Source organism: Homarus americanus, unplaced genomic scaffold (genome assembly GCF_018991925.1).
Source record: "Homarus americanus isolate GMGI-L3 unplaced genomic scaffold, GMGI_Hamer_2.0 scaffold11302, whole genome shotgun sequence".
NCBI classification, from domain to species: Eukaryota; Metazoa; Arthropoda; class Malacostraca; order Decapoda; family Nephropidae; genus Homarus; species Homarus americanus.
This window is the reverse complement of record NW_024736744.1, coordinates 1,744,438-1,756,809: the sequence shown is the minus strand read 5'-3', so window position 1 is coordinate 1,756,809 and position 12,372 is coordinate 1,744,438. Positions and strand designations below refer to the sequence as shown.

General features: G+C 42.4%; 1 protein-coding gene across 2 annotated transcripts in view; it reads right to left on the bottom strand.

The window, feature by feature from the left end:
* Nucleotides 1–4,537: 4,537 nt before the first annotated feature.
* Nucleotides 4,538–12,372, bottom strand: part of LOC121872448 (phospholipid scramblase 1-like) — a 31,490-nt gene continuing 23,655 nt past the window's right edge. For both annotated transcript variants that reach the window (XM_042375212.1, XM_042375211.1), the window contains exon 6: nucleotides 4,538–11,868. In XM_042375212.1, the coding sequence (XP_042231146.1) occupies nucleotides 11,836–11,868 (33 nt within the window). In that variant the 3' untranslated portion in view covers nucleotides 4,538–11,835. The remainder of the gene's footprint in view (nucleotides 11,869–12,372) is intronic.

Below are 12,372 nucleotides of genomic sequence, written 5' to 3'. Positions count from 1 at the left end.
ATTAATTATCTTAAGTTGTGTAAATTTTGTCACTACTTGTTGTTTGCCAATAATGCCATAATCACTAAATTAACAGAGAAAAGTAATGACAACTTAATTACTTTCAAATGATTCTTGACGATAATGACATAATCAATATTTATTTAACCATATGTTTTTTCTTTGTGTATTTATATGTGTTTTTATATGCACTGTACCCTGTATTTATCTACCACCTAAGTCCATTATTTACGCTATTTCATGTACTGTACAACATGGTGGTGGTGGTGGTGTAGGCTCAGTCATCTGGTGGTGGTGATGTAGGCTCAGTCATCTGGTGGTGGTGGTGTAGCCTCAGTCATCTGGTGGTGGTGGTGGTGATGTAGCCTCAGTCATCTGGTGGTGGTGGTGTAGGCTCAGTCATCTGGTGGTGGTGGTGGTGATGTAGCCTCAGTCATCTGGTGGTGGTGGTGATGTAGGCTCAGGTCATCTGGGTGGTGGTGGTGGTGATGTGGGCTCAGTCATCTGGTGGGTGATGTAGGCTCAGTCATCTGGTGGTGGTGGTGTAGGCTCAGTCATCTGGTGGTGGTGGTGTAGGCTCAGTCATCTGGTGGTGGTGGTGTAGGCTCAGTCATCTGGTGGGTGGTGATGTAGGCTCAGTCATCTGGTGGTGGTGGTGTAGGCTCAGTCATCTGGTGGTGGGTGGTGTAGCCTCAGTCATCTGGTGGTGGTGGTGGTGATGTAGCCTCAGTCATCTGGTGGTGGTGGTGTAGGCTCAGTCATCTGGTGGTGGTGGTGGTGATGTAGCCTCAGTCATCTGGTGGTGGTGGTGATGTAGGCTCAGTCATCTGGTGGTGGTGGTGGTGATGGGCTCAGTCATCTGGTGGTGGTGATGTAGGCTCAGTCATCTGGTGGTGGTGGTGTGGCTCAGTCATCTGGTGGTGGTGATGTAGGCTCAGTCATCTGGTGGTGGTGGTGTAGGCTCAGTCATCTGGTGGTGGTGGTGGTGATGTAGCCTCAGTCATCTGGTGGTGGTGGTGTAGGCTCAGTCATCTGGTGGTGGTGGTGGTGATGTAGCCTCAGTCATCTGGTGGTGGTGGTGATGTAGGCTCAGTCATCTGGTGGTGGTGGTGGTGATGTAGGCTCAGTCATCTGGTGGTGGTGATGTAGGCTCAGTCATCTGGTGGTGGTGATGTAGTCTCAGTCATCTGGTGGTGGTGGTGTAGGCTCAGTCATCTGGTGTTGTTGGTGGTGATGTAGCCTTCTGTCCTCTGGTGATACCTCAGTCATATGGTGGTAATGTAGCCTCAGTCATCTGGTGTTGGTGGTGGTAATGTAGTCTCCTGTCATATGGTGGTGGTGGTGGCCATCTGGTGGTGATTTTGGTGGTGCCTCAGTCATCTGGTGGTAGAGGTGGTGGTGCCTCAGTCATCTGGTGGGGATTTTGGTGGTGCCTCAGTCATCTGGTGGTGGTGGTGGTGGTGGTGCCTCAGTCATCTGCTGCTGGTGGTGGTGGTGGTGGTGGTGGTGCCTCAGTCATCTGGTGGTGATTTGGTGGTGCCTCAGTCATCTGGTGGTGGTGGTGCCTCAGTCATCTGGTGGTAGGGGTGGTGGTGCCTCAGTCATCTGGTGGTAGAGGTGGTGGTGCCTCAGTCATCTGGTGGTAGAGGTGGTGGTGCCTCAGTCATCTGGTGGTAAGTGGTGGTGCCTCAGTCATCTGGGTGGTAGAGGTGGTGGTGCCTCAGTCATCTGGTGGTGGTGGTGCCTCAGTCATCTGGTGGTGGTGGTGCCTCAGTCATGTGGTGGTAGAGGTGGTGGCACCTCAGTCATCTGGTGGTGGTGGTGCCTCAGTCATCTGGTGGTAGAGGTGGTGGTGGTGGTGCCTCAGTCATCTGGTGGTGGTGGTGGTGGTGGTGGCGCCTCAGTCATCTGGTGGTGAGGTGGTGGCGCTCAGTCATCTGGTGGTGATTTTGGCGGGTGGTGCCTCAGTCATCTGGTGGTGGTGGTGCCTCAGTCATCTGGTGGTAGGAGGTGGTGGTGCCTCCAGTCATCTGGTGGTAGAGGTGGTGGTGCCTCAGTCATCTGGTGGTAGAGGTGGTGGTGCCTCAGTCATCTGGTGGTAGAGGTGGTGGTGCCTCCAGTCATCTGGTGGTGAGGTGGTGCCTCAGTCATCTGGTGGTGAGTGGTGCCTCAGTCATGTGGTGGTAGAGGTGGTGGCACCTCGGTCATCTGGTGGTGGTGGTGCCTCAGTCATCTGGTGGTAGAGGTGGTGGTGGTGAGTGCCTCCAGTCATCTGAGGTGGTGGTGGTGGTGGTGGTGGCCTCAGTCATCTGGTGGTAGGAGTGGTGGCGCCTCAGTCATCTGGTGGTAGAGGTGGTGGTGCCTCAGTCATCTGGTGGTAGTGGTGGTGTCTCAGTCATCTGGTGGTAGAGGTGGTGGTGGTGCCTCCAGTCATCTGGTGGTAGTGGGTAGGTGGCGCTTCAGTCTCATCTGAGGTGGTGGTGGTGGTGGTGCCTCAGTCATCTGGTGGTAGAGGTGGTGGTGCCTCCAAGTCATCTGGTGGTACAGGTGGTGGTGCCTCAGTCATCTGGTGGCCAGAGGTGGTGGTGCCTCAGTCATCTGGTGGCTTGGTGGTGGTGCCTCAGTCATCTGGTGGTGGTGGTGCCTCCAGTCATCTGGTGGTGGTGGTGGTGGTGCCTCAGTCATCTGGTAGGGTGGTGGTGGTGCCTCAGTCATCTGGTGGTGATTTTGGTGGTGCCTCAGTCATCTGGTGGTGGTGGTGCCTCAGTCATCTGGTGGTAGAGGTGGTGGTGCCTCAGTCATCTGGTGGTAGAGGTGGTGGCACCTCCAGTCATCTGGTGAGTAGAGGTGGTGTGGCCGCCTCCAGTCATCTGGTGAGTGTGGTGGTGCCTCAGTCATCTGCTGGTGGTGGTGGTGGTGGTGGTGGTGTGTGCCTCAGTCATCCAGGTGTGGTGATTTGGTGGTGCCTCAGTCATCTGGTGGTGGTGGTGCCTCAGTCATCTGGTGGTAGAGGTGGTGGTGCCTCAGTCATCTGGTGGTAGAGGTGGTGGTGGTGCCTCAGTCATCTGGTGGTAGTGGTGGCTGGTGCCTGGGTGGTGCCTCAGTCATCTGGTGGTGGTGGTGGTGGTGGTGCCTCAGTATTATAAGAGATGCCATGATGTAACATCTACTATGAAACAACCTTGTATAGAATTGCCAACATGGTTTTATGCCGGGGCACTCCTGTTTAACACATTTACTCAAGGTACTGGAAGTTTGAACCCAAATTCTGGAACAGGATGGCAATATTGACAACATATACCTCGATTTTGCCAAGGCTCTAGACAGCGGGCCCCATGAAAGGCTAAAAATTAAACTGGAAGGGTATGGCCCTGTACATGATTCGGGGAAATGTAAGGTGTATCGTATGTCCCAACGGGACGAAAAAACTGCATTAATTGAGACTGAATGCGAAAAGGACCTCAGTGTGTATGTTGACAATGAACTGAAGTTCTTGGGCCAGTGTGAGAAGAAGGTTAATCAAGTAACTAAATTATTAGGTTTTATAAGAAGGTTATTCAGATATGTATCTAGATGGTCCGTCTCTCGTAACACTCTTCAAGAGTGAGGTGCTTCCCCGCCTGGAGTACTCTCACCCTGCCTTGCTCCCAAGATATGCTAGGGACTGTTAGTTGATTGAAAATGTACAAAGGAGGATCACCAGACTGGTGCCTGCACTTCAGCACCTCAGTTACCCTGAGAGATTAGAGTGCCTGCAATTATCTAGCTTATACAGGTACTACAGATGGGCAAGGGGCTACCTAATTGAGGTGCATAAACATCTCAAAGGACACTACTCGGTCGAATGTCCATGCCTGGAGCTGGTGGACGCTTACCCCATAAGGGGTCACAGCTCAAGGTTGAAGAAACTGGAAGTCCAGAAAACTGTGAGGGGTAACTTTTTTGTAGTGAAAGTTGTGAACTCTTGGAACAATCTGCCAGAGATTGTTGTGACGGCACCGAGTGTGAGTTCTTTCAAGACCAGACGTGACCAACACTGGAGCAGGTTCACATACATTCAGAAGCCGGTGCATGCCCGGTACTTGCCAACAGTGTGTAACAGAAACATAACCAACGGCCCAAGCTGAGAACCAGCCGATCAGTGTTTAAGAGGCTAAAATTATAAGTACATACCTGGTTGAATGATGACACCCTGCAACTATAATGTTAAAATGCACTAATGATGGAAACAGAAGACACTGATTTTGTCAGACATCAAGGAAAAACAGGATTTTTCTTCCTAAAAAAATGAGAGAGCATTTGTTAAATTATTTTCCAATATTATTTTTTTTTATCTAATATTACATTTTGGACTAGCAAATATATATTACTGTACGTATATGCACTAATGAATGTTGGTGTGCATACCTGCTAAGTGGTATACTGATGATTGATTGATTGTTGATCCAAGACAGTTAATGACAGTTTGTTTAGCTGGAGGTCATAACTGTGGTGACCCTTCTTGTGCCAGTGATGTTTGGGAAATATAAACTAAGAGTAATGGAAAATAATCCATTTATTTTGTAATTACATATGAAACATACAGTAGTTTGTTTTTGTTTGACTTTGATGAAAATAGTACAGTACATATAATGAATACAGTAGACCCTTGCCATTCTTTAGTTTGCGAATCGTAATTTTGACGATTCGTGGTAAGCAGATGGTGGCTATGGTGGCTTTCTTGCAAGCCTTTTCCTGCAGCACAATGAGTCACCCACGCAGTATCTCGTGTTGTACTCTCAAAACTTTAGTGTTTCTGTGTGAAATGGCCCCTAAAAGACTGCCTAGTGTCAGTGCTAGTGATGCTAGTGGAGTTAAATGTAAAAGGCAGAAGTCAGTGATGACCCTGACAAAGAAAGTTTTATTATTAAATAAGTTAAAAGAGGGAATGAGTGCTGCTTCGGCTGGTCAGTTGTTTGGTACAGGTATACAGTAGTGCACTAAGGTAGTATAAGTTGCTATTTGTGGTTTTGCCAATTCGTGCCATTTCTTGGAACCTATTCCTCGCAAATGGCATGGGATTACTGCATAGTTATCTCTGAGTTGACTCAAAGTGCATAAGACAATTGATGTTATTATGGTAATATATAAATATGCCTTTATATAATGTCAATCCCAATATTATGGACTAATTTATAACGAAATAATACCCAATACTGTACAAGTCAAATAATAGATCTAAACATAAGGAGTTCTTACTCCGCATATTTGACCTAAGGACCAGAACTCTCCGCTCTGCATTTTCCGCCACAAATAAGTTCAAATAGCAGACGAAAAAGTTGTGAAATGGTAAATGTGCCATCATGCAGTTGCTGTAGCTTGAGATGACTCTAAATTAAAAAATGATTTTTCCCAGATAATTAAACAAAATAGCTTGATCAAAAACTTAGGACATACCAAACAATAAATATTCTCAGCACCTGAAGGACATTTAACTTGTGAAGGCCACAGCAAAGGAATTCAAAATTGCATTTATAAACATGTTCACATTACTGATGCATTTATATATGACTGCCATCTTCTCAACAGATTTATAAGTACTCGAGTTCTATTAAAAAATGGATATCATCTAAGTTCCCCTATTGGATATTATTGTTAAATTTTATGGGTCATCTTTTGGATAGTGATCATACTGTATTTTAGCTTGTAATCTATTCTATAAATACTCTATTCTAATAATACAGCAGCAGCCTATTGTAGATCAATAGTACCTTGCTTACATCACAATGTGCTCTATATATGTGACAATTTGTGTTTTTGTCCTCCGAGTCTAATTGCACGAACATTCATTCACTGATTTACATCATGCCAAACAGCATCACTTCGACATGAAGTTGTTTAATAGTTAAGGAACATTATTTGATATATTTCACTGGTCTGATATCGAGTCTTTTTGGAATCTCGCGCTCACCAGTGTGGCGCCCGCCTAACCCATGTGTACCCAGCCAACCAAAATTCAGTCTCACGCTTTCTGTTTTGGTGAAAACAACTGGTACTGCTCCATGGATTATTTTTGAGCCCAACATTAAAAAAACACCAAAACACCATGGCTGTAAAACTTCCTGCAAACAGTCCTACTGGTGTTTTTTTTACTTTTACTCTCGTCCTCTTCGCTACTGATCGGATCATTAGCCGCTCGGGCGGTTGGTTACGTATCTGTTACACACCGTTGGCAAGTACTGGGCATGCACTGGCTCCTCAATATATCTGAACCTGCTCCAGTGTTGGTCAAGTCTGGCCTGAATGAGCTCACACTTGGTGCCATCACAACACTCTCTGGCAGATTGATCCAAGAGTTCACAATTCTCACTCCAAAAATGTTTGCCCACGCAGTTTTCTGGACTTGTAGCTTTTCAACTTTAAGCTGTGACACTTTGTGGGGCAGATGTCCGCCAGCTCCAGATATGTACATTCGACCAAGAAGTGCCACCTGAGATGTTTATACACTTTGATTAGGTCGCCCCTTGCTCAGCTGTAGCGCAAGTTAGCAGCTGCAAGCATTCTAATCTCTTTGGGTAACCGAGATTCTGTAAGGCAGGCACCAGTTTGGTGGCCCTTCTTTGGACATTTTCAATCAAGTGACAATCTTTAGCATACCTCGGGGACCAGATGGGGTAACAGTACTCCAAACAGGGAAGCACCTCACTCTTGAATATTGTGTTGAGTGATGGACCATCCAGATATTTAAATGACCTTCTTTTGAGACCTACTAGTTTTGTTGTCTGATTCACCTTCTTCTCATAATGGCCCGAGAACTTAAATTCATTGTCGACATACACACCCAGAATCTTTTCACATTCGGTTTCAATTAATGCAGTTGGTATGGCCTAGATGCATCCTCTTGCACTTCGTGACATTGAATCTTAACAGCCGTTTCTTTGACCATTCTTGAAGCTCACAGAGATCTTTCTGTAACTCATCACAATCTGTTGGTCTTTAATTTCCCGCAAACTTTTGTATGGAGGAGTGTATAGCTTCTGGCAAATCATTTATGAAGCAAACAATCAACAAGGGGCTCAATACACTGCCCTGTGGCACCCCGCTTGTCACAGGTACACATGACGATTTCGTACCATTTATCACCACACACTGTTTGCAGTCATACAGAAAGTCTCGGATCCAAGCTAGGACATTTCATTGAATCCGGTACCCTTGGCAAAATCTACGTATATATTGTCGATATTTCTGCCTTGCTCTAGAATTTGAGTCCAAACATCCAGTATCTTGACTAATTGTGTTAAGCAGGATCCTCCCGGCATAAAACCATGTTGGCAGTTTTTTACAAGGTTGTTTCATAGTAGAAGTTCCATCATGGCATCTCTTATAATGCTCTCTAATACTTTACGTACTATGTTTGTCAGGCTCACTGGTCTATAATTATTCGTGGAGTGACGATCGCCCTTCTTGAATACTGTATAGGACTCACATAAGCCATTTTCCAGTCATCGGGAACCATTTGCTCCTCCAGGAATTTGCAAAACAGAACCTTAAGGGGCTCCACAAGCTTGTTACAGTTCTCTTAACACTCTGGGGTGTACCATATCAGGGCCGGAACTCTTGTGAATCTTTAGCTTTGACAGTCTATTTCTTATAACCTTATACGGGAACACAATGTGGCTCAGCAATGTGTTAAACTGTCCTTCCTCAAATGCATGAAGATTGTTCACATCCTCTCTTGTGAACACCAAGGAAAAGAATTTGTTCAACACCTCCACATTATCCTGGTCAGAATCTGCATAACTACCATCTTCAAGCCTCAGTCTGATAGCCTAATTGCATTTTTAATTTCGACTTTGCGTAGCGGTAAAAAGCCTTTGGGTTTGAATTGACGTCACTTGCAATCTGCCTGCCTCTGGAACTCTTTTTCAGCCCTTCTACACTGTAACTTTGCTTAGTTCCTAGATCTAGCATACATCCTCCTGTCCTGCTCACCATTTGTTCTAACCCATGTCTAGAAATCCTGAGTTTTCTTCTTAACTTTGCTGACCGCCGCATGGTTCATGTGTTGCGGTCTCCTTGTATTCCTGGAGGCTCTGGGTTTGGTCTTGGGTACATATTTATTAGATATGATATTCAGCATAGTATCTGTGTTCTTATTTCTTAGTAAGTGAGTGTACCCAAGAAATACCATCTTTCCATCAGTTTAGACATGAAAATTCCGGAAGTGTGAATTCAGGAGAGAGATGGCCTAGGGAGACAGAGGTAGAGGAGAGACAGGCTGTTGAGGCAAGTGACCCTGACAGTGACGTTGCAGATGAAAGTGATTTTGCCTTTAGACATACCGTGTTAGTTTAAGGCTCAGTCTTTTTGTTTTAATTATTTAGTGATGCTTATTAAAGAAAAGTGAAGAAAGAATAGATATTAGACATGGCTTATGGTGTGGCGATCGGGCGGGAACTCACTCAGTCAGCTTCAGAACTTTAGTACAGTACTGTATAACACAAAGTTAGTAATCTACTTTGGTTTGTGCTTCATGAGCACATCTACTGCATGAAGTCAAGTGGAAAAGTTAGATTAGGATGACTGAAAACTGTATTTATTTTAAACCTACACAGTACTTTAATGTCATATACCTCTTTAACATGGCACATAACTTAGTAGTTTGCTCTGGTTTGTGTTAGTTAGAGGCTCTGCTGTATGAAGTTCACATTAAAGGTTAAGGTGATGGAAAATGTTCCCTGTGAATGCACGACTTTCTGAATAATGTCGCATTTTTTTGTTATGCATCTATGACGTAAATCAGTGACTTGCTGTACCTGATATTCACTGTAGAATCATGGTCCCAAAGTCTATTGCACTCAGTCAGCAGTTTACAAAATAACATGTTTATCAAAATTGTTGAAACTAAGTTTTTTCTATTGACATACAGTATCAGATATAATGGTCAGACAACAGGCAGTGTGTTCACTACTGGCAGCTCAGGGTTACTGTTTTCTTTAAGTGAGAGTTATCAGGTAACTATTATAGGTGAGTGGAATAATTTTAATATTTTTTGTCAAAAATGTCCAATACTTGTACACAGTATTTCTATCAGCAGCTAAATGCATCATATCCTAACACATCCTTAATTAAATATGACAGCTGAAATACTGAACATACAAGTATCCCTCACTTTAAATATAACATACAGTATAGGGTTCGGTTCCATAATGATAAGAAACCCCAATATCATACCTAAAAAAAAATTAAATTGGCTCACAAACAACAAAAATTCTTCCTAACTACTGTAAAATAGTGTCTAACTATACTTTAATTTAGTACCTAGCATTAAAAAAATAATAAATATATCTGGTACATTACCTTAAGGAACCATATTCATATAAGTGAGAAGAGCTTTCATAAAATAAGAAGGATGTGCAAGAAAAGAAAATCCGTATAATAGACTTTCCGTAGCTCAAATGTTTGTAGAGTGAGAGATACTTGTATAGTACTGTAGTGTATTTTGACTTAAGATTTTGTCACTAAAACAAAAGGTCTTAAAAACCTACTATGCAATGTCTTTAACCCGAATATTATCTCGTCACGAACTCAACATATCATACAGTATAGTTGGTATGATAACATCCTTTACAAACATAATTTTAAATCTCAACTTTAGGGAATCTTCTTAAGGGATATAATAATAATAACTTGCTATTCAAGTTCTTAATCCACATAAATATACTTAGAGAAGAAATTTTGAAACTGTAAATATCAAATTTTTTCAGGATTCTTTGGGGGAAAAGTTGACGGTCCTGTAGTAGTAGTGAAGAGTATGGACATACGAACCAGCACCAGGGGGGGTTATCACATGTTGCCATGGACCAATAATGGGTGTTACTAGTACTGTACTATTGGCAGTGGTGAGGTTTTGGAGCCATTTATTGTGACAAACTACGAACAAAATGTTTTCCTCAAATTTAAGACAATTACATGTACCATAAATTTAATTTAACTTTCATGGGATTGGTGAGGAAAGAGTGAGACAGGTGTGAGGAGAATGTGAGGGAGATGTAGGAAAAGCATGAGGGAGGTGCAGACAAAGAGTGAGGGACGTGCAAGGAAAGACTGAAAGAGGTGTAAGAGAGGTGTACTGTAGAGAGAAAATAAGAAAGTAAAGGATGAAAGTGAGAAAAATGATGAGAAATGAGAAAGATTATGTAGAAAGCTCATGGAAAAAAGTGTAGGAGATGTAGAGAAAGAATGAGGAAGATTTGTGAAGAAACTGAGGTAGGTGTAAGTATTGTATGTAGATATATGGAAAGATAGAGGGTAGAGGAGCAGACTGTAAGAACCATCCTCTTAGGCAGTGCGAGAAAGTACAGTATTTTGAACATATGTACTGTACATGCATATTCATACACATTACATACACTTATATATACAGGTATGAGACCATTTATCCAATGTCCTGGTATCTGGAATGCTCCAAAAAATGGCTTTGTTCTGGCACAATAATTTAAAATGAGCACCAAAAGTATTTCCCTTGGCTGAGCGGGGATATTTCCAACCAATCCCCGCCTGTGAGCTATATGTTATGTTGTGGTAATTTTTCAGCTCATGGGTAGATATACGTAATTTTCTTTATTCAGATACATACACACTCAATCACACATACAGAGAATGAAAACAAATAAGGGAAAATATTATCAACAGCATGAAGTATTTTTTCAACTGGTAATTTCAGGTAGATACATGTACAGTAATTTTCTAATTTATTTTTTTACTCAGTTATAGCACAAACAATCCTACATACAGAAAGTACAAAAAGAAATAAAATAATTAATTATCATGTGGTGCAAAGTTTTTTGTATCTACAGGTTTACATCCATGAAGCTGTGTGGTGAGTGTGTGGAGAGGTCAGAGGGAAAGGACACTGTTGCAATGCTACGGTGAGTATCATGGGCGATTGTGATGCAGTTTAAACACTAACTTGTATAATTTTTACCTTTTTTTATTCTTTTATTATTACTGTACATACTAATTATATGCTTTTGTTTTTGTGACTTATGTGCCTCCAATTTTAAGTTTTAATGTTACAGTGTATACAGTTAAAGCTACTTTTGGGTGAATCTAATGATCAGAACAGAGGCTTCACAGCCAGTTATAAAGGGTTTACTGTATATTTTAGGATGGCACTCCAAATTCCAGAAAAAATCCTTATCCGGCAACTCCCGGGTCCCAAGCATGCCGGATAAATGGTATCATAACCTGTATTCATAGTTTACAGCACACCAAATCTAAAACAAATTCTTATGTTTTTAAGAAGATAATTTTACAAATAATCCAAGTTCTATACCAATTATATACTGACCTATTTCTCCTTTATATTTCTTGTGATTATCCATTGACAGAATATTAAACTACAGTACATTTAATTCCAACTTAGGCAAGAGATACCAGAGTACAGAGGTAGTCACTCTGCATTGACAATGTACAAGGCCACTTGTGTGATCTAGGTACCAAGTAATGATCATGAGGGAAGTTAGTTACTGTGGTAACTGCTTTAATAAATCATTATCTCATGCTAAGGTTTAGAAAACAAGTTGTTACTCTATATAACAACATATATGAGGGATCAGAGGATTTACTACAACAGGTAAATGGCATTACCACAGCTCATAACAATTATCAAAAGTTACCACAGGGCACAGTGATTACCCCAGCATGCAACAGTTACTTCAGTTACCACAGGCAACAGCAGGTATTGTAGCTCACAGTAGTTCCTGCAGCTCATGGAGAAAGGTCATTTTCTAACATCATTGTCAAGAAATTCAAGAAGTAAAAGGGTGAACATGTCCCGTGTAGCTCTGGCTCTTAGTTTTTAGCCTTTTCAAAGTACATGAAATCCTGAAAGAGAGAAAATATATAAAAATTTTGTATTTCAGTAAATTTTCTTACTGCAGGAACTGCATTTCCGATTTATAAAAGGACACCTTTCCTGAAATACCTTTTGTAAATTAATTTTCACTTAAAAACTTGTAATCTCATACACCTACAGGTTGTACCTCTCTAGTCCGGCAACCTCGGGACCTGACCAGTGCCGGACCATGGAAATTGCCGAACCATGGAAATTCACCCTTTTCCTGGATAGATAGTGACTTGTGCTTATGCTTGGAAGCACTAGCACCACTTTCTCTGCATCATGGTCTCTTTGAAGACATATTGAAGGGTTAAATGTCGTATAGTAGCTTCTCAAATTTCGCGAGTTTTTAATTCTTAACGTATTTTATTGGAACACAAAAAAAAATAAATAAAAATTTTGACGGCGGAAACTTGAATTTCGACGGGTTTGAACGGCCCGCCAACGTGCAGACGACGTGCATAATCGTGTAAACAGCGTCATTTCTCTTA